General features: G+C 43.7%; 1 protein-coding gene across 1 annotated transcript in view; it reads right to left on the bottom strand.

Annotated features, from left to right (window-relative positions):
* Positions 1–226: 226 nt before the first annotated feature.
* The window catches only part of mogs (mannosyl-oligosaccharide glucosidase), an 81677-nt gene continuing 61295 nt past the window's right edge, over positions 227–20608 (bottom strand). The window contains exon 4 of the mRNA XM_078535019.1: positions 227–2566. Within this exon, the coding sequence (XP_078391145.1) occupies positions 823–2566 (1744 nt within the window). The 3' untranslated portion in view covers positions 227–822. The remainder of the gene's footprint in view (positions 2567–20608) is intronic.

The following is a 20608-nucleotide window of genomic DNA, read 5'->3' as shown; positions in this document are numbered from 1 at the left end:
AACAAAGCCACATTAGCAACTTTTAGTCTGTTAAACAAAGGATTACAACAGTGTCAGAATTAGCAGAGCCCTATTAAAACCTAGCACTGAGTCCTTAATCTACTCTTTCAAATACAAACAACTGTCTGCCTCCTTTTGGGCAGGGCAGGAGTTGAATACACTCTCTGAAGAGTGTAACTGGCACTCATCCAATCACTCATCTGTGAAGAAAAAGGTAGCCAGGATATTAAATCTTTTAAATATAACTTTAATAAGAAATTCATTCATTATAAGTTTGCCTTTAGCAATTCAAGATGTGATTTACTTTTAAAAGACGGAGCGAGGATCTCAGTAAGTTCTGTGGGGGAGACAGGGAGAGGTGATTGTGGGCCAACAGTAATTCTTCAATAGTCAGTGAGCTGGGTGGAACATTCAAGTAAAAGTTTTTAAGTGTACCCGTTTCTCAGCAGCCACTGAAATCTCCATGGATCATACCTGCCGTCTGCTTGCAACAGAGTCTTAAAGCAGGCATTTGGCCTCTCAGTAACATATTCAAGAGGCCTAATGCCTCTTTTAGGCAGCCTCCAGGGCCACCCACATTGGCCTTGAAAATGTAGCAGTCACATGAACACGTGCAGAACAGCATGAGCTGTTACACTGCTAAATGTCATTGTTGTGCCTGTTTTGCACTCATAAAACATAGACAACAATGTTGATTTTTTTTCTCCAATTAATATGCAGACAGGTTTAACCTGAATTATTTCATGTATTGAAAGATTCACTCACAAAATAATCCCCTAGGCTCAGCCCTAAACCATTATGTAGGATGATACCACGAGAGCATTAATATTGCTCTGCCATTATTAAAACTATGAGGGAAGACCAGCCAGTAAAGGGGTGACTACCCTGCCCTCTGCCAGTACTATCATTATATTGTTCCCACAAGTAACCAGTTTGTACAAACTGCTTATACATATTTGATATGAGGTTAGTCCTCAGCTCCTGGTATAATTTTGCTGCCATTTCTTGATATGGTCCGCTTTGAGTGGAATAGTAATGCAGTGCCTTAACCACAAGGTAGTTCATGTTAATCCAAATGGGTCCACGCCAGTAAGGTGGGTCATATTCAGTGTTGCGTTTTAAATAGAGGGGACTGGATTTTGAAAGTGAGCGCAGGCCATAAGGGGTCCAGAGTTTCTCATCATCCCTGATATCCTTTAAGATATGTTGAAGCTTTGGAGAATCTGGCTGCAGGATTTGAAGTAGGAATGGGAACAGGCTAACATAGCCAAAAGCATTCACATACTGAAGCTTTGGTTGTTTCCGAACAGAGCGGATCAGCCTGGCAGGTTGGACATGCTGTCGTGGCTGACCAGGTGGCACATAGATTTTCTCTCGCTCTAGAATAATGGACTGAGTATGATTCCCATAATCACTGAATGCCTTCAGATCCTCAGACCAGTGCAGTTCTTGAAGCAAAGAATTGTCACTCAGCTTTTCGTACATGTCCTGATAGTCCTGATGTGCTACTCCAAGGATTTTTGCAATATCTGTCATGATCTTCGATGCCAATGTCATCCAGCAACGAAGATCCACATGACGTTCATCCTCAGAAGGGTGTGATGCCCGTGGGTAATCGTCAAGCCCAGAGGTCAGAGTTTTTGGATTGAGGAACAGATTTGTGTCAGTGTCACGACCTCTCCAACGATAGGTTGATGGTAGGGACCCAACTTGGGTTGAATTATACCAATCGTACCAAGTCTTCAAACGTGGGAAGAGTCTCTTCAGGTAAGACTTGTCCTCTTCAGTCAAACTTCCATTTAGATCTTCAATCAGTTTTTGTAGTGTAAGGAAGAGTGTAGGAGGGTTGGCATTTTCATTTCTCTGCACAATAAACTCTGAAGGCACTTTACTTCGTGCCTCATTGTCCAAAATCTGCTCTCTCGGTATCCAACCTTCAACATTCATCATATCTAACCAGTGTCCAATCACCTCTTTACTAATAGATGGATTCCATTTACTAATCAGAAGTTGATGGAACCCTTCATCCCAGAGGAATCCTCGGGGAAAGAATGAACGGGATGGAACTGCAGTGTACAGCGGGCCCTCCAGGTAAGGCAATGGATACTCATTGTATATAGACTGAACATATGACTGACCATAGAAATACCCCATCCCACCAATTGTATTACTGAAAACAGCTTTGGCAAATTTAATTTGTTGAGGGGGAAAGCCCTTCTCTGGCAATTTGAAAATGGCATTAAACTTTTCATCAAATGCTTGTTTCCACCTCTCCAGCTCACTTGCGAAGACCTCCCCAGAGAGATGATCCGATCGATCTGTGAAACTTTCAGACTCAAACAGGACTTCAACCTCAAAGGGAACTTGCACAGTCACCTGATGAACCAAGAAGTTGTCTTGTGTGCTGTCCCCACTTTGCTTTGGGGGCGGCCTGTAGCTGTCCACACCAATGTAGTATCGCCTGGGAGCAGATGCTGTGTTGTACACAAAACGGCCATTCAAGCTATTTTTCACAATGTCTGTCATCATCTCCAAACTTGGACAATGTGCCTGCAGATAGTTGTAGCTATTGAAAATAAAAGAAAAAAGAACAGGAGGTGAAAAGCAACAAATCATAGATTACAAAAGTAGGGAGGTCATGTTGGAGTTGTATAGCATCTTAGTGAGGCCACAGCTAGAGTACTGTGTGCCGTTCTGGTCACCACATTATAGGAAGAATGTGATTGCACTGGAGGGGGTGCAGAGGAGATTCACCAGGATGTTGCCTGGGATGAAACATTTACGTTATGAAGAGAGGTTGGATAGACTTGGGTTGTTTTCGCTGGAGCAGAGAAGACTGAGGGGTGACCTGATCGAGGTGTACAAGATTATGAGGGGCATGGACAGGGTGGATAGGGAGCAGCTGTTCCCCTTAGTTGAAGGGTCAGTCACGAGGTGGCATAAGTTCAAGGTGAGGGGCAGGAGGTTTAGGGGGGATGTGAGGAAAAACTTTTTTACCCAGAGGGTGGTGATGGTCTGGAATGCACTGCCTGGGAGGGTGGTGGAGGCAGGTTGCCTCACATCCTTTAAAAAGTACCTGGATGAGCACTTGGCACGTCATAACATTCAAGGCTATGGGCCAAGTGCTGGTAAATGGGGTTAGGTAGGTAGGTCAGGTGTTTCTCACGTGTCAGTGCAGACTCGATGGGCCGAAGGGCCTCTTCTGCACTGTGAGATTCTGTGAAATCATTCGAGCTTGCAAAGCTGAAATGTGGGATGTTCTGCAGTTTCCACTATCAGCCAGTTTTAATGCAGTTCTGTGATGGTGCTACGGCAGTAGTTTGGTACCGGTAGAGACAAATATCATCTTTAATACATTCTGATGAAGGGTTACATAGTCCCATGTAGAAGGTACAATTGTTGCATGACTGCTGTTGTGTGCATTTTTGCACTAGGTTTGTCTCTTTGTGCTTTCACAATGAAGACCTGATTGGCGACACCAGCAGTCGAGGACAAAACAGAGCGAGAGAGGGAGAGGGAGGGAGAGGGAGAGAGAGTGTGAGAAGTGGGGAGAGAGAAAGAGGGAGAGAGAGGGATAGAGATGGAGAGGGGGATGAGAGAGAGAGCGGGAGAGAGAGAGGGAGAGAGAAAGAGAAAGAGAGAGGGGGGGAGAGAGATGGGGGGAGAGAGGAAGGGAGTAAGAAAGTGAGAGAGAGGCGCTGAGAGAGTGGGAGGAGAGAGGAGGGAGAGGTATGGGGGAAGACCGGGGAGAGTGAGCTGGGGGAGGGAGTTGGGGGAGAGTGTGGGGGAAGGGGAAGATAGGAGGCTGAAAGGGGGGAGAGGGAGGTGAGAGGGGGAGAAAGGGATGAGGGGGGTAAAGGGGAAAGGGGAAAAGGCAATGGGAAAAGAGAGAGGGGGAGAGAAAGAGGGCGAGAGAGGGAGTAGGAGAGAGAAGGGAAAGAGAGGAGAGAAGAGGAGAGGAGAGAGAGGAAGGAGTGAGGGGGGAGTGAGAGTGAGGGGTAAAGAGAGTGGTGGGAGAGAGGGGCGGGGAAGAGAGGGAGGCAAGGGGAAAGATTGAGGGAGGGGAGAGAGGGGGAGGCGAGAGATGGGGAGGAGAGAGAGAAGTGGGGAGAGGGAGAGGCGAGGGGGAGAGGCGGGAGAGAGAGGGGCAGGGGAGAGAGGTGAGGAGAGAGAGAAGAGGAAGAGGGGGAGAGAGGTGGAAGTGAACAGGGAGAGAGGGGAAGGGAGGGGGAAGGGGGAAGAGAGAGAGAGGAGAGAGGTGAAGAGGGTCAGCAGGTGAATTGGGGGCTGGGGTGAGAGGGGGTGTTTAGGAGGCAGTGGGGAGAGAAGGGGGTCAGAGTGAAGGGAGTGGGGGATAAGGGGGCTATGGTGAAGGGGTGGGAGGAAAAGGGGGGCTGGGGTGGAGGGGGATTATGGAGAGGTGGAGAGGGGAGGAGGAAGAAGATGGGAGAGAGGCACAAGACTGTGAAGAGAGGGGATGGGGATGGTGAGAGTGGGGAATGGTGGGAGGGGGAGAGCCTCAGAAGGGTAAAGACCTAACTGGAGACAGCAGCAGCAGCAGAGGGTGAAAGGGGGTGGTTAGAGAGAGAGAGAGAGAGAAAAAGAGAGACCGACTGTGCACGTGGGAGGAGGGCAAAAGCCTGATTGGAGACAGCAGCAGTGCAAGAGAAAAAGAAACACCTTCCAAACCCACAGCCACTACCACCTAGAAGGACAAGGGCAGCAGATAGATGGGAACACCACCACCTGGAAGTTCCCCTCCAAGCCACTCACCATCCTGACTTGGAAATATATCACCGTTCCTTCACTGTCGCTGGGTCAAAATCCTGGAACTCCCTCCCTAACAGCACTGTGGGTGTACCTACACCACATGGACTGCAGTGGTTCAAGGGCAGCTCACCACCACCTTCTCAAGGGCAATTAGGGATGGGCAATAAATGCTGGCCCAGCCAGCGAAGCCCACATCCCGTGAATGAATTTTTAAAAATTGTGACATCACAGGAAGGCTGTGAGTTGATTGGCTGGTGAGTGCTGTAGCTTTGCTTTCCTATCTCAATAGTTAGGGAGTTAGTCTAGGCTAGGCAGGATTAGTAAAATTGTTGATGACACAAAGATTGGCCGGGTGGTTAACAGTGAGGTTGAGTGTCTTGGGCTACAGGAAGATATAGACGGGATGGTCAAATGGGCAGATAAGTGGCAGATGGAATTTAACCCTGAAAAGTGTGAGGTGATACACTTTGGAAGGAGTAATTTGACAAGGAAGTATTCAATGAACGGCATGGCACTAGGAAGTTCTGAGGAACAAAGGGACCTTGGTGTGTGTGTCCATAGATCTCTGAAGGTGGAGGGGCATGTTAGTGGGGTGGTGAAAAAGGCATATGGGACACTTGCCTTTATCAATCGAGGCATAGATTACAAAAGTAGGGAGGTCATGTTGGAGTTGTATGGAACCTTGGTGAGGCCACAGCTGGAGTACTTTGTGCAGTTCTGGTCGCCACGTTATAGGAAGGATGTGATTGCACTGGAGGGGGTGCAGAGGAGATTCACCAGGATGTTGCCTGGGATGAAACATTTAAGTTATGAAGAGAGGTTGGATAGACTTGGGCTGTTTTAGTTGGAGCAGAGAAGACTGAGGGGCGACCTGATTGAGGTGTACAAGATTATGAGGGGCATGGACAGGGTGGATAGGGAGCAGCTGTTCACCTTAGTTGAAGGGTCAGTCACAAGGGGACATAAGTTCAAGGTGAGGGGCAGGAGGTTTAGGGGGGATGTGAGGAAAAACCTTTTTACCCAGAGGGTGGTGACGGTCTGCAGTGCACTGCCTGGGAGGGTGGTGGAGGCGGGTTGCCTCACATCCTTTAAAAAGTACCTGGATGAGCACTTGGCACGTCATAACATTCAAGGCTATGGGCCAAGTGCTGGTAAATGGGATTAGGTAGGTAGGTCAGGTGTTTCTCACGTGTCGGTGCAGACTCGATGGGCCGAAGGGCCTCTTCTGCACTGTGAGATTCTGTAATTCTGTGATGATATGATTCAAGTAATTACCCAGCATTTTCAATTAAAATTGTGTATCATAGCTAGAGTTAGCTAAGATTCAGTTGCAAATGAAGCAACTTGACATAGAGGGGGGAAAAAAGATGAAAAAACTTGAACTGGAGGAAAAGGAGAGAGGAAGAGAGATGAGAAAAAAACTTAAAGAAAAAAAGCAAAGGAAATGGAAATGAAAAAGGTTGAATTTGAACTCCAGTGAGAGAGGTTAGCAAGGGAGTAAAGAGATAAGGAAAGAGATAGAGAGCTCCAGAGAGAGAAAGAAATCAGACAACATGCCATGGCCAGAGAAAAGCTTAGAATAAAGGAAGGAAGAAGAGATCAGGGTTCAGAGGATGATTCTGATTCCAATGAGGATTTTGATTAAACTAAAAATCTTTGTTTGGTACCTAAGTTTACAGAGGATGGAGTTGAAAGATATTTCATCTCATTTGAAAAGATAGCTATGAAGTTGAAGTAGCCAAAAGATGTCGGACCTTAAATGTTACAAAGTGTCCTGATAGGTACAGCAATGAATGTGTACACTAATCTGTTAGAACAGCAATCTGCAGACTGTGAAGTGGTTAAAAGGGACTTGTCCCTGAAGCTTGTTAATTAAAGTTTAGGACCATAAGAAAGTAACCTAATAAGATTGCAAGAGAAATAGAAATGTTATGGGATCAGTGGTTTCAATCACTGAAGTTGGAGAAAAATATTGAGAACGTGAGGGAAATCATGATTATGGAAGAATTCCAAAACAGTATTCCCGTAATCATTAAGACTTATTTAGATGAATGTCAAGTTGCTACAATCTGAGAGCGGCAGTTTTGGCTGATACCTATGATATTTCACACAGTAACCTGTGGGGAAATCGTTGCATGAGAATAGACAGGAAAATTGGAGGAATAGAAAATCTGGTGATGGAAAAGTTAATAGTTCTAGAGAACAGGCAGAAGGCCACCAAAATGGTAAAAATTATGTAAAGAAAATATTATGCTTCCATTGTAATAAAACTGGACACACTAAAGCTAATTGCTGGAAATTAATTGGGAGAACCTATTGCAATATTAGGAACACTTAAGAATCCTCAGAAAAGGTTGTACCAGAAAAGGAAATAGGTATTAAAACCGTAGCTGTGGTACAGGTGAAACATGTTCCCTCAGAGCCTACAGGAAAGGGGAATATGGCTAAGGATAGTAAACAAATTAACATTTTGAGAGATACTGGGGCAGATCAGTCATTGAAACTGGCTGATGATAAAACTTGTGTTCCAGATAGTTTGAAGAAAGAAAATAGGAGATATTCATGGAATTTATACACCTGTTGCTTTGTGTAAAGTCAGCTTACGAAGTGACTTCATGAATGGAATTGTTACGGTGGGAATTATTCCTAGATCACCAACTGAAGGGGTAATTTTATTCTGGGTAATGATTTGGTTAGTGGAGGCAGAAACATGGCGAGGACTGTACTGCAGTAGGCTTTTGATCATGCTGATCTTACCAAACTCCAAAAAACTACTGTGGCCAAAAATGAGAAGCTATTGCCAATCATGAGCAATTGAAGGAAAACTTGACCAATGCAGAGAAGCAGCTTTCACATATGAAAGAGGAGTTTGCTAATGGAAAACGAGAATTGGTGAGAAAAATTGAGCATCAGTCACAGAAAGTAGAATGCTTGACTGAGGACTTGAAATGTCTAAATGATAAACTTGTAGAAGCAAACTTAACAAAGATCAATTTTCAGTTAAAACTTGCTGAACTTCAAGCATCAGAAGTCTCTATGAAGTATTGTGGAAAATGCCTTGAACAGGAAAAGGAATTGCTGGTGAATCAGAACAGTTGGTTAAATACAGAATTAAAAACCACAAACTGTTAGAGGTCCATTGTGAAAAGAGCACTGAGGTTCGTAAACCTCAATGCAATCTGAAGGAAAAGAGAGAAAGGAGATGTGTGGTATGGAGGCGTCAATGTCCAGTGACACTGATTTACAAGCACTTGCCAGTGTTGGTACACAAGGTACAACAGCAAGTGGCAAGTGGACGCTTTGCAAAAGACCATTTAAAACATACAGAGGAGTGGAATGATATGATATGAATTATGTAAAATCGATGAAGTATTAGAATGAGCCGTAAAACTCCAGAGGTAGGAAGTGATTGATGTTGCTCGAAAAGAATTAAATAACACCCATTTGAAATGGGATTGGGAGAAACTACTAGATCATAAAATGTTCAAAGACCAAGCCAAGCTGCAGTATGAAACCCTTTTGTGTGAACATAAAAGATATCTCAATAACATGCTTGGAAAGGCTAAAAGAGATTTTGATCAGAGGAGAAATGAGTTGTTAATGCACAAAGATGCCTTTCTGACATTATTGCGAAATGAGAGTTTACCACATTCAAGTTCGGAAAATGAGCTTGATGATGGACTTAGACCTACAGCTAACGAAAAGGACAACTTGGCTGTGGGCTTAAATGAAACCTTCTTTGCCAATTTAAAGAATGGGAATAAGAGAAAAAATAAACGCAAACATTGAGTTATGATAATTCTATGATGTATAAATCCTGCTGGTCTTACTTGTTACACGTATTGACTTTTAATTTGGTTAAACATTTGTAATTGCACAATATGACGTGTAGTTGTGAAACAAAATGAAAAATGTATTTGTAAGTAGGCAATAATCTATTTGCTAGAAGCTTACGAGGTTAAATTCTTGTAAAGAGGGAGTAAAGCCATTGTAAAGAAACCGTCACTGTAGGGAGATTTGCTAGTGCTGTTGGAGGGTATTTAACCTAGCTTGTCAGGGGAGTGGGACCGTGAAGGGTAGCTCAAGTTGCAAGGAAGTAAAGCTGGTAACTGGAAGTAGAAAAGTGGTGAGTGAAATTAGAAGGCAGGCAAAACAAAGGTGAGCATGAAGTAAACCTAAAATGCAGAATAATGTAAAAAAAGCTAAGTTAAGGGCACTCAACCTGAATGCACACTGCATTCGCAACAAGGTAGATGATTTAAAGGCACAAAAAGAGGTAAAAGGGTATGATATAATTGCCATTACGGAAACATGGCTGCAGGGTGACCAAGGCAGGGAACTGAATGTCCAAGGATATTCAACATTTAAGAAGGACAGGCAAATAGGAAAAGATGGTGCAGATGTGCTGCTAATAAGGGATGGGATCAGTACATTAGTAAGCGAGGATCTCAGATCAGAAGAACAAAATCTGTTTGGGTGGAGTTAAGAAACAGCAAGGGCAGCAAACATTGGTGGGGGTTGTTTATAGGTCACCAAACAGTAGTGGTGGTCTAGGGTATGGCATTAATCAGGAGATTAGAGGAGCATGTAGCACGGGTAATACAGTAATCATGGATGACTTTAATCTGCATACAGACTGGGTGAATCTAATGAACACTAAAGATGTGGAGGATGAGTTTCTGGAGTACGTTAGGGGTGGTTTTCTAGAGCAGTATGTTGAGGAACCGACTGGAGAACAGGCTATTTTAGACGTAGTATTATGTAATGAGAAAGGGCTAATTAATAATCTTATTGGAAAAGAATCATTAGGGATAAGTGATCATAATATGATGGAGCTTTACACTATGTTTGAAAGTGAGGTAGTTCAACCTGAAGCCAGGGTGTTAAATTTGAACAAAGGAAATTATGAAAGTATGAGGGGCAAGCTGGCTGAAGTGGATTGGAAGGAATGACCAAGAAACTGATCAAGAAAGGGAGAATAGAATATGAATGTAAACTAGCAAAAAGCATATAAACGGACTGTAAAAGCTTCTATAGGTACACAAAAAGGAAGTATTCGGCTAAGACAAATGTGGCCCATTACAGGCAGAGTCAGGAGAATTTAGAATGGGGAATAGTGAAATGGCAGAGAAGCTAAATGATTACTTTGTGTCTGTTTTCACTGAGGAAGATACAAGAAATCTCCCAGAATTAGAGATCCAAGGGACTAGAGAGAATGAGGAATTGATGGAAATTTGTATTAGTAAGAAGGTTGTATTAGAGAAATTAATGGGACTGAAGGTTGACAAGTCCCCAGGACCTGATATTCTGCATCCCAGAGTGTTGAAAGAGGTGGCTATAGAGACAGTGGATGCATTGGTGATCATCTTTCAAAATCCTATAGATTCTGGAATGGTTACTGCAGATTGGAGGGTATCAAATGTTACCCCTCTATTTGAGATGGGAGGGAGAGAGAAAACAGGGAACTACAGGTCTGTTAGCCTTACATCAGTAGTGGGGAAACTGCTAGAATCTATTATAATAGATGTGATAAATAGACACTTGGATAATAATGACCTGATTGGGCATAGTCAGCATGGATTTATGAATGGGAAATCATGTTTGACGAACCTGGAGTTTTTTGAAGATGTTACTAACAGAATTGATAAAGGGGAGTCAGTGGATGTAGTATACTTGGATTTTTAGAAGGTTTTTGATTAAGTCCCCAACAGGAGGTTGGTTAGTAAAATTAAAGCACATGGGATAGGAGGCATGGATTAAGGATTGGTTAACAGGCAGAAAACAGAGAGTAGGAATAAACGGGTCATTTTCACATTCGCAGGCTGTGACTAGTGGGGTACCACAAGGATCAGTACTCAGGCCCCAGCTGTTGAAAATATATATCAATGATTTGGATGTGGGGACCAAATATAATATTCCTAAATTCTCGGATCACATGAAGCTGGGAGGGATTGTGTGTTCTGAGGAAGATACAAAGCGGTTTTGAGAGGATTTGGACAGACTCAGTGAGTGGGCAAGAACATGACAGATGGAATATAATGTGGAAAAATGTGATGTTATGTACATTGGTAGAAGCAACAGATGTGCAGATTATTTCTTAAATGTTAAGAGGTTAGAAAGTATAGAAGTACAAAAGGACCTTGGTCAATAAGTCACTGAAGGCTAACATGCAGGTGCAGCAAGAAATTAGGAAGACTAATGATGCGTTGGCCTTTTTTGCAAGAGGGTTTGAGTGTAGGAGTAGTGAAATCTTGCTTCAATTATATAGAACCTTGGTTAGTCTGCACCTGGAGTAGTGTGTGCAGTTTTGGTCCCCTTACCTTAGGGAGGATGGCGTGGAACAAAGGTTCACCAGACTTGTTCCTGGGATGGCTGGACGTCCTATGAAGAGAAATTGGGGAAACGGGGCCTGTATTCTCTAGAGCTCCAAAGAATGAGAGGTGATTTAATTGAAACCTACAAAATACTGAAAGGGATAGACAGGGTAGATGCAGGTAAGACGTTTCTCCTGGTTGGGGAATCTAGAACCAGGGGACACTTTCAAAATAAGGGGGAAGCCACTTCGGGCCGAGATGAGGAGATTTTTACTTTCTGAGAAGGCTGTGAATCTTCGGAATTCTCTACCCCAAAGGGCTGTGGAAGCTGAGTCATTGAGTATGTTTAAAACAGAGATAGGCAGATTTCTAAATGCCAATGATGTAAAGGGATATGGGGATAGTATGGGAAAAAGGCATTGAAGTGGATCAGTCATGATCATATTGAATGGCGGATCAGGCTCGATGGGCTGAATGGCCTACCACTGCTCCTATGTGAAGCTTTATTTCTTCCAAGGGGCAGTGTGTAACAGACCCCAGAAAAAAGGCAATAAAAAACTTACCTAAAGTTTAAATTGGAGATTGGAGTCCAGAGGCTGGAAACTCCAGTTCCCAGCGGGCCTCAGGATTTCTGTGCATGTGCCAGTGTAGAAAGGCCACACATGTGCACTTTGTGTTTCTTTTGGTTTCTGCACCTGCATGTTAGCCTTCAGACTTATTGACCAAGGTCCTTTTGTACATCTATACTTTCTGCACATGCGCTGACGGAGAATGACCGTATGTGCACAGTTGGTCATTTTTCAGGTCTTTAGGATGGGAACCAGTCGTGCGCACATGTTTCTTTAGCTCTGCAGATTGTGAACTGGTCCTGCGTGAAGGGAAAAAAGAAGAAAAGTGAAACAGCGTGAAACTGGAAGTCAGGTGACCTGAAGAGGAGCAACATTCCAGAGATGGTGCTCCAAGGAGCAGGACATGAGAGGCGGAGAGGGAGAAGGTCCCGAACCAGGGAGTGGGACAGAATAAGATCCCAGGAGGAAGTCCAAGGGACAAGGTCAGGAATCTGAAACTGGTCCTGTTGAGTAAAGTTAAAAGCAAAGAGCAGAGCAATTGGCTCCGGGTTAAAGAGAAAGTTGCAGGGAGCAGACTTGAAGCAAAGTGGACTTCAGAGAAGCCAGAAGATCTAGGGAGACAGCCCAAGGTTGGTGACTCCTTACTGCAGGCCTTTGGAGCAGTGGTGTTCTGCTTGGCACAGCTGGATGTCTGCAAGAGTGCTTGGGAGGTGAAGTTTGAACGTTCGTGGAGATCCAGGGGAAAGGAACATTGGAAGGAGAGACTAAAACCCTGGAGGTGGATCCTCAATGAAAGTGTCTGAGTGGAAGCAACATTCAGGAGAGAATTCCAAGGCAAGTTCTTTGAGCGTAGAGATTGGCAGCCCTCATGAGAAAGACAGAGTTTCAGTGAAACTGGTTGGCTCACAAGTGTGGTGTAACAAGCGTCTGCAGGGGTTGATGAGAAATCTATGGAATCTGCTTTGGCAGCATCTATCACTCATATTGGGGTGTGATGTGGCCGACCCCAGTTCGCATACTTACCCTGAATAGCAGAGTATGAGATAGATATTGTAAATTGTGTTATTTTTATGAAGTTGAATGTATCTGTAAAGTTATAGTTGGCATGAAGGAATAGTGTGATTTGACCCATTTAATGGTGTTTGTATTGAAATCTTTCCAACCATTGTGTCCAGTGTAATATAGTTCATTTTTCTTGTTTAATAAATGTTTTATTCCGTGTGTTAAAAGTGCACCAGGAGAATCCTGTGAATTTATTCAGTAGCTGCCCTCCACAGTTTCTTAAAAATGGTTGGGATCTATCAAGCCAGATTTAACTCTGGGATCTGACTTCAGGTGAGGTGGGATTGTAACAACAGTCACCCTGCAATTTGAGACTATGTGGGGAGGAAGGGAATGGGTGACCACCAAGCACTCTCCAACCAGTTGCAGTTCTGAATACTGATGAAAGTGTTGTCTAATCTAGGGAGTGTAGCCAGTGGCAAGTCCATGCACCATGGGTGGCTCAGCTATATACAGGGGGCAGGGGTGGGGGGGTGGGGGGGGGGTGCGTGTAAGAAGACAGGAAGAGCAATAGAGATAGGAGATTCAACAGTTAGGCATTTCAGTGGCTGCAGACATGAATCCAGGATGGTGTGTTGCCTCCCTGGTGCCAGGGTCAAGGATGTCACCCTAAGGGGGAAACTCTTTCGAGTTACCAGCAGTCACAGATTGCAACTTCTTTCGAGTACAATCACAGTTCTTGGTTTTCCAGGAGTGGGACATGAACCCACAACCCTCTGATTCAAAGGCGAGGGTGCTATGAACTGAGCCACAGCTGACACCTCACCCTAAGGGGGAAGGTGAACAGACGGCAGTCTTGGTCCACATCGGTGCCAACGACATAGGTAGAAAGAGGGATGTGGTCCTGCAGTCAGAATTTAGGGAGATAGGTAGGAAATTAGTAAACAGGATGTCAAAAGTAGTCATCTCCAGATTGTTCCTTGTACCATGCACAAGTGTGTATAGAAATGGGAGGATAAAGCAGATAAATGTGTTGCTGGGAATATGGTACAGGGGGGAGGGCTTTAGATTCCTGGGACATTAGGACCACTTCTGGGAGAGATGGGACCTGTATAGGATGGACATGTTGCACTTAAACAGAGTTGGAATCAATTTCCTTGCAGGATGATTTGCTCCTTCTATTAGTGAGGGGGGGTTTAACTAACTTGCCTTACACTTATGAGATTTATTAGACTATTATATTTTGGGACTGAATCTTTAAATTCAGGGTACATGAAAAGAGTCATGAAATCTGTTCTTCAGTCTGCCTTGATGGTTTGATTGTGAGAGATCAAAGGAAGGCTTAGGTTGTTTCACTGAGAAGAAGGTGCATGGAGACAATGACAACACTCTCTGGCTTTGCAATGCATAGACCCTAAGTCTCCCAAAGTCCCCAAAAGGTGTTGAAGGTACCAGATTGTAAAGAGTTATGCTGTAAACAGCCAGTTTACTGATAAGATGAAGGGGAGTTGGGATCAATGACAGTAAATTTGCATTTTTAACATGAAAGTCTAATGTGCTTCATGTTTCATTGGAAGATGGCAAAGGAAGCCATTTTTGAGATCAGGTTACATGCTTCCCTATAAATCAATGAATATTACAAACAGACAGCAGTTCTGTGAGATCAGAGAGACAAAAGGCCATTTGGCTTTGCAAATTACCATAGCTGGATGAGGGAGGAAGAGGGTCTACAGAAGTATCCTGAAGTCTTCGACAGATTCCAGGAGATATGTCTTGGCGTGGACGGAGCAAGAAGAATCATCAAATCAGGCTTTATAGATGCTGGTGGATTTAAGAAACTCTTGAAAATTGAGGAAAGTGCCTGGAGATGGTCACTATTCGGTGAAAAGGTAGTATGGGAACGCACTAGAAGCAGGAAGTAACTGTGGAATGCTTGCGAAAGAGATTGTAATTCTATGGAGAGTTCAATGGATGATAAGTAGAAAAGGGGAATATTCCTTATGTTTAAATAAAAGTTTTAAACCTGAAATCTTGGTGTGTCATTCTTTCAGCTATTAATTGGAAGTTCAAAATTCTTTTTTTTAAGAGTTATCGGTCTCTATGGGGATTGTAACACTTGGCAGTTGTTTGGGAATAGGGGTAATACTAGAGAGGAATACCAAGGTGCATAGAATACTGGGAGAGAGATAGCCTGAAGTAGGAAATAGTATGGTGTTAGATGGGTTCAGACTAAGGGGGAGGATAATAAAGTCTAAATTAGGGCTACTGGGCATGTATACGAATGTGTAGAGTGTGGTAAATAAGATTGGCCAGCTGTAGGTGCAGACAGCCATGTGGAAATATGACATTGTGGCGTTAACAGAGATCTGGCTCAAAGATGGGCAGGCCTGGGTTCTAAATATTCCTGGATACAAAGTGTGAAACTTGTAAGTGTTCACGTTCAAAGGCACTTGGGTGTACTTGTACAAGGAATGCAGAAAGTTAGCAAGCGGGTGCAGCAAGCAATTAGGAAGACAAGTGGCATGTTGGCCTTTATTGCAAGGGGATTGAAGTACAAGAAATAAGAAGTCTTGCTCCAGTTGTACAGGGTTTCAGTGAAACCACATCTGGAATACAGTGTGCAGTTTTGGACTCCATACTTAATGAAGGATATACTTGCATTGGAGAAGGTACAGCGAAGGTTCACTAAATTGGTTTCTGGGATGAGGAAAAGGGTTGTCCTGTGATGAGAGGATGAGTAAATTGGACATATATTCTCTGGAGTTTAGACAAATGAGAAGAGATTTCATTGAAACTTTTAAGATTCTGAAGGGGCTTGATGGGGTAGACTTGGGAGATTGTTTCTGCTGGTCAGGGAATGTAAAACGCAGGGTACAGTCTCAGGCTTAGGCACCGATCATTTAGGACCGAGATGAGGAGAAATTACTTCACCTAAAGGGTTGTAAATCTTTGGAATTCTCTACTCTAGAGGGCTGTGGAAGCTCTATCGCTGAATACAGTTAAGGCTGGGATAGACTGATTTTTGTTTTCACGGGTAATTAAGGGATATGTGCAGCGGGCGAGGAAATGGAGTTGAAGCCAAGATCAGCCATGATCGTATTCTATGGTGTAGCAAGCTCGACAGGCTGTGTGGTCTACTCCTGCTCCTATATCTTGTGTATATCGGCATTTTTTTTTTATTCATTCAAGGGATGTGGGTGTTGCTGGCTAGGCATTTATTGCCCATCCCTAATTGCCCTTGAGAAGGTGGCGATGAGCTGCCTTCTTGAACCACTGCAGTCCATGTGGTGTAGGTACATACGAACATACAAATTAGAAGCAAGAGTAGGCCACAGGGCCCCTCGAGCCTGCTCCACCATTCAATAAGATCATGGCTGATCTGATTGTAACATCAACCCCACATTCTTACCAACCCTTGATAATCTTTCACCCCATTGTTAATCAAGAATCTATCTAGCTCTGCTTTAAAAATATTCGAAAACTCTGCTTCCACCACCTTTTGAGGAAGTGAGTTTCAAAGACTCACAAGCTTCAGAGGGAAAAAAATTCTCCCCCACCCACAGTGCTGTTAGGGAGGGAGTTCGAGGATTTTGACCAAGCGACCCAAGTATGTCTTGTAGGTTCCCTTACCACCAGCTGCAGACTCAGTTTAGCAGCTATGCCTTTTATGACTCGGCCAGCTCGGTCAGTAGTGGTGCTATTGAGCCAGACTTGGTGATGTACATTGAAGTCCCCCACCCAGACATGACAGTGTCGGTAGGAGTGACCACCGCACAGTCGTTGTGGAGACGGAGTCCCCCCTTCACATTGAGGATACCCTCCATCGTGCTGTGTGGCACAACCACCATGCTAAATGGGATAGATTTCAAATAGATCTAGCAACTCAAGACTGGGCATCCATGAGGCGCTGTGGGCCATCAGCAGCAGCAGAATCTGTAACCTCATGGCCCAGCATATCATCAAGCCAGGGGACCAACCCTGTTCAATGAAGAGTGCTGGAGGGCATGCCAGGAGCAGCATCAGCATACCAAAAAATGAGGTGTCTACCTGGTGAAGCTATAACACAGGTCTACTTGCATGCCAAACAGCAGAAGCAGCAAATGATGAACAGGGCTAAGCAATCCCACAACCAACGGACCAGACCTAAGCTCTGCAATCCTGCCACATCCAGTCGTGAATGGTGGTGGAAAATTAAAAAACTCACTGGAGGAGGATGCTCCAAAAATATCCCCATCCTCAACGATGAAGGAGCCCAGCACATCAGTGCAAAAGATAAAGTTGTAGCATTTGCTATAATCTTCAGCCAGAAGTGCCGAGTGGATGATCCACCTCGGCCTCCTGTCAGGAAAATATAATAATTTTCATAATGTTATTAGAATTTATTGTAAAATACTGTAATAGTGGGATGTCTGCGTGTGTATGTGAGACTTAATTGAATTAGTCTGGGTGCTTTGATGTAAGAAGAGAAGTTAGGCTCAAAACTTTAATTAGGCAAGCATTGCGAAGTTTAGAAATATAGGTGTCAAGGGAACATATGCATTTTTAAATAAGCCAGAGTAGATTGTTTTCAAAGGAAGGGTGAAATGTGTCACCTAACCAGGCTAGAAACTGTGTGTTTATTTTTCCCAAAGATTACTGGTAAAACAGTGCTATGAGAGGGTTATAAAGTATAAAGACATGGTGAAACAATGGGTATTTGCATTCAAAGAGGAAAATATGTATAAAGGAGAGAAGACTATTTGTAAGGGAATGTATTTTAAGATCTTTCAAGTGTGAGAAGCCTTCAGCAGCTGTGACTCAAGCCGCTGTCTTCAAAGGACTGAAGTTAAGAAAACTCACTTTGAATTCAACTTGTTCAGGGTATCATGTTTCTTTGCCTGGCTCTTTTAAAATGTGTGTGTCTTACTGTTGCCTTAATGAAAGTGTAACTGGTAGTTAGATTGATTAGGGGAATTTAGAAGTCATTATAGTAGTGATTTGTATATCTATATATGTATTTAAAAATAATTTCTCTTCTTTATAAATGTTAATCTAGTTTTGTAAAGCCTATAAGACTTGGTGGTCTTATTACTATTGAATTCAAGGCACACATCTCAAAATTTATAGGAACGGCAAAAGTTGTGGCAGTTGTTTCAAGTTTCCCTTTGGCATTTGAACAACTCAGCAGTTACCATCGCCTGTGTCATGACAAAAATTGGGGGCTCGTTCATGATATATTTGAAATTCCTTGATTGGGTTGGAGTTAAGGTTATGAGTACAAAAAGCACCTTGAACTCAGGAGTTGGTTTGAGATTTTTTGTAGTGGTGAGGCTGCAACATGGCTTTGGCAATTGGTCAGTCTTGTCTGGGAGTTGAAGTTATAACTTTGGCTGGTTTACAAAATGTAACTAAAGTTGTTACTGGAATTGGCGGATAAATTACAATTGAAGTTACCTGCAGGGGCTCAGAAAGCAGATATGATTGAAGGTATAGTATAGCACTTAAAGGTTCAAGTGATATCTGACCACTAGTTGGTCACAGCTGGAGGTAGTGAGATTTCAGTTAGAAATGAAGAGGCTTGAATTCGAACAAATAAAGGAAATGAAAAAAAAAACTCGAGCTAGAAGCAGAAGAAAAAGAAAAAGAAAAAGGGAGAACATATCAATGGGAACAGGCAGAAAGGCAGAAGAGAGAAGGAAATCCAGAAAGAGGATTAGAAATGGCCAAGTTAGAAAAGGAGGAAAGCGAAAAAGAGAGTTCCAGTTTAAAATGCAGGCAGTTAAAAAAAGGTGCCAGTAGGTGAGGAAGAACTTATTTCCAGATCAGAACCCAGTGGGGCGATGTTTAAATTTATACAAGCACTTCCAAAATTTGAGGGAAGAGATGTGGAGGCATTCTTTATTTCATTTGAGAAGGTAGCTAAACAAATGAAATGGCCACAGGAAAACTAGACATTGTTGTTACAATACAATCCAAGTTGGTGGGTAAGAGCATGAGGTATATGCTTCGCTGTCAGAAGAAATGTCGGTGAATTATGATGTGGTGAAAAAGGCTATTTTGAGTGCATACGAGTTGGTTCCTGAGGCATACAGCCCGAAATTTAGGAATATGAGAAAACAGCCTGGGCAAACTTATATAGAGTTTGAAAGAGTAAAACAACGTAGGAAGAAACTTAAGCAAGGAGTCAGGAGGGCTAAAAGGGGTCATGAAAAATCACTGGCAACCAGGATTAAGGAAAATCCCAAGGCCTTTTATACATATGTAAAGGGCAAGAGGGTAGCCAGGGAAAGGGTAGGCCCACTCAGTGACAGAGGTAGGAATCTGTGTGTGGAGCCAGAAGAAATGGGAGAGATACTAAATGAATACTTCTCATCAGTATTCACCAAAGAGAAGGACTTAGCGGTCGATTTGTCTAGGGAAGAGTGTGTAGATAGCCTGGATCATGTTGAGATCAAAAAAGAGGTATTAGGCGTCTTGAAGAATATTAAGGTGGATAAGTCCCCAGGGCCAGATGGGATCTACCCCAGAGTACTGAGGGAGGCAAGGGAGGAGATTGCTGGGGCCTTGACAGAAATCTTTGTATCCTCACTGGCTACGGGTGAGGTCCCAGAGGACTGGAGAATGGCCAATGTTGTTCCATTGTTTAAGAAGGGTAGCAGGGATCAGAAATTACAGGCCAGTGAGCCTTACGTCAGTGGTAGGGAAATTATTGGAGAAGATTCATCGTGACAGGATTTACTACCATTTGGAAGCAAATGGGCGTATTAGTGAGAGGCAGCATGGTTTTGTGAAGGGGAGGTCATGTCTCACTAACTTGATCGTGTTTTTCGAGGAAGTGACAAAGATGATCGACGTTGGAAGGGCAGTGGCTGTTATATACATGGATTTCAGTAAGGCCTTTGACAAGGTCCCTCATGGCAGACTGGTACAGAAGGTAAAGTCGCACGGGATCAGAGGTGAGCTGGCAGGATGGATACAGAATTGGCTTGGTCATAGAAGACAGAGGGTAGCAGTGGAAGGGTGCTTTTCTGAATGGAGAGCTATGCCTAGTGGAGTTCCGCAGGGATCAGTGCTGGGACCTTTGCTGTTAGTAGTATACATAAATGATTTGGAGGAAAATGTAACTGGGCTAATTAGCAAGTTTGCAGACGACACCAAGGTTGGAGGAGTTGCAAATAGTGAAGCGGATTGTCAAAGGATGCAATGGGATATAGATCGGTTGGAGACTTGGGCGGAGAAATGGCAGATGGAGTTTAATCCGGACAAATGCGAGGTAATGCATTTTGGAAGGTCTAATACAGGCAGGAATTACACAGTAAATGGCAGAACCCTTAAGTGCATCGACGGGCTGAGGGATCTGGGTGTACAGGTCCACAGGTCACTGAAAGTGGCAACGCAGGTGGATAAGATAGTCAGGAAGGCATATGGCATGCTTGCCTTCATTGGCAGGGGTATTGAGTATAAAAGCTGGGAAGTCATGCTGCAGCTGTATAGAACCTTGGTTAGGCCACACTTGGAATATTGCGTGCAATTCTGGTCGCTACATTACCAGAAGGATATGGAGGCGTTGGAGAGGGTGCAGAGGAGGTTTACCAGGATGCTGCCTGGTCCGGAGGTTATTAGTTATGAGGAGAGGTTGGAGAAACTCGGATTGTTCTCACTAGTGCGACAGAGATTGAGGGGCGACTTGATAGAAGTTTACAAAATTATGAGTGGCATGGACAGAGTAGATAGTCAGAAGCTTTTTCCCAGGGTGGAAGAGTCAATTACTAGGGGACATAGATTTAAGGTGAGAGGAGAAAACTATAGAGGAGATGTGCGTGGCAAGTTTTTTATGCAGAGGGTAGTGAGTGTCTGGAATTTGCTGCCAGAGGAGGTGGTGGAAGCAGGTACCATAGTGGTGTTTAAGAGGCAGCTTGACAAATACATGAATAGGATGGGAGTAGAGGGATACCGACCCCGGAAGTGCAAAAT

This window comes from Cetorhinus maximus, unplaced genomic scaffold (genome assembly GCF_964194155.1).
Source record: "Cetorhinus maximus unplaced genomic scaffold, sCetMax3.hap1.1 HAP1_SCAFFOLD_200, whole genome shotgun sequence".
NCBI classification, from domain to species: domain Eukaryota; kingdom Metazoa; phylum Chordata; class Chondrichthyes; order Lamniformes; family Cetorhinidae; genus Cetorhinus; species Cetorhinus maximus.
The sequence above is the reverse complement of the archived record's forward strand: the minus strand, read 5'-3'. Positions and strand labels throughout refer to the sequence as shown.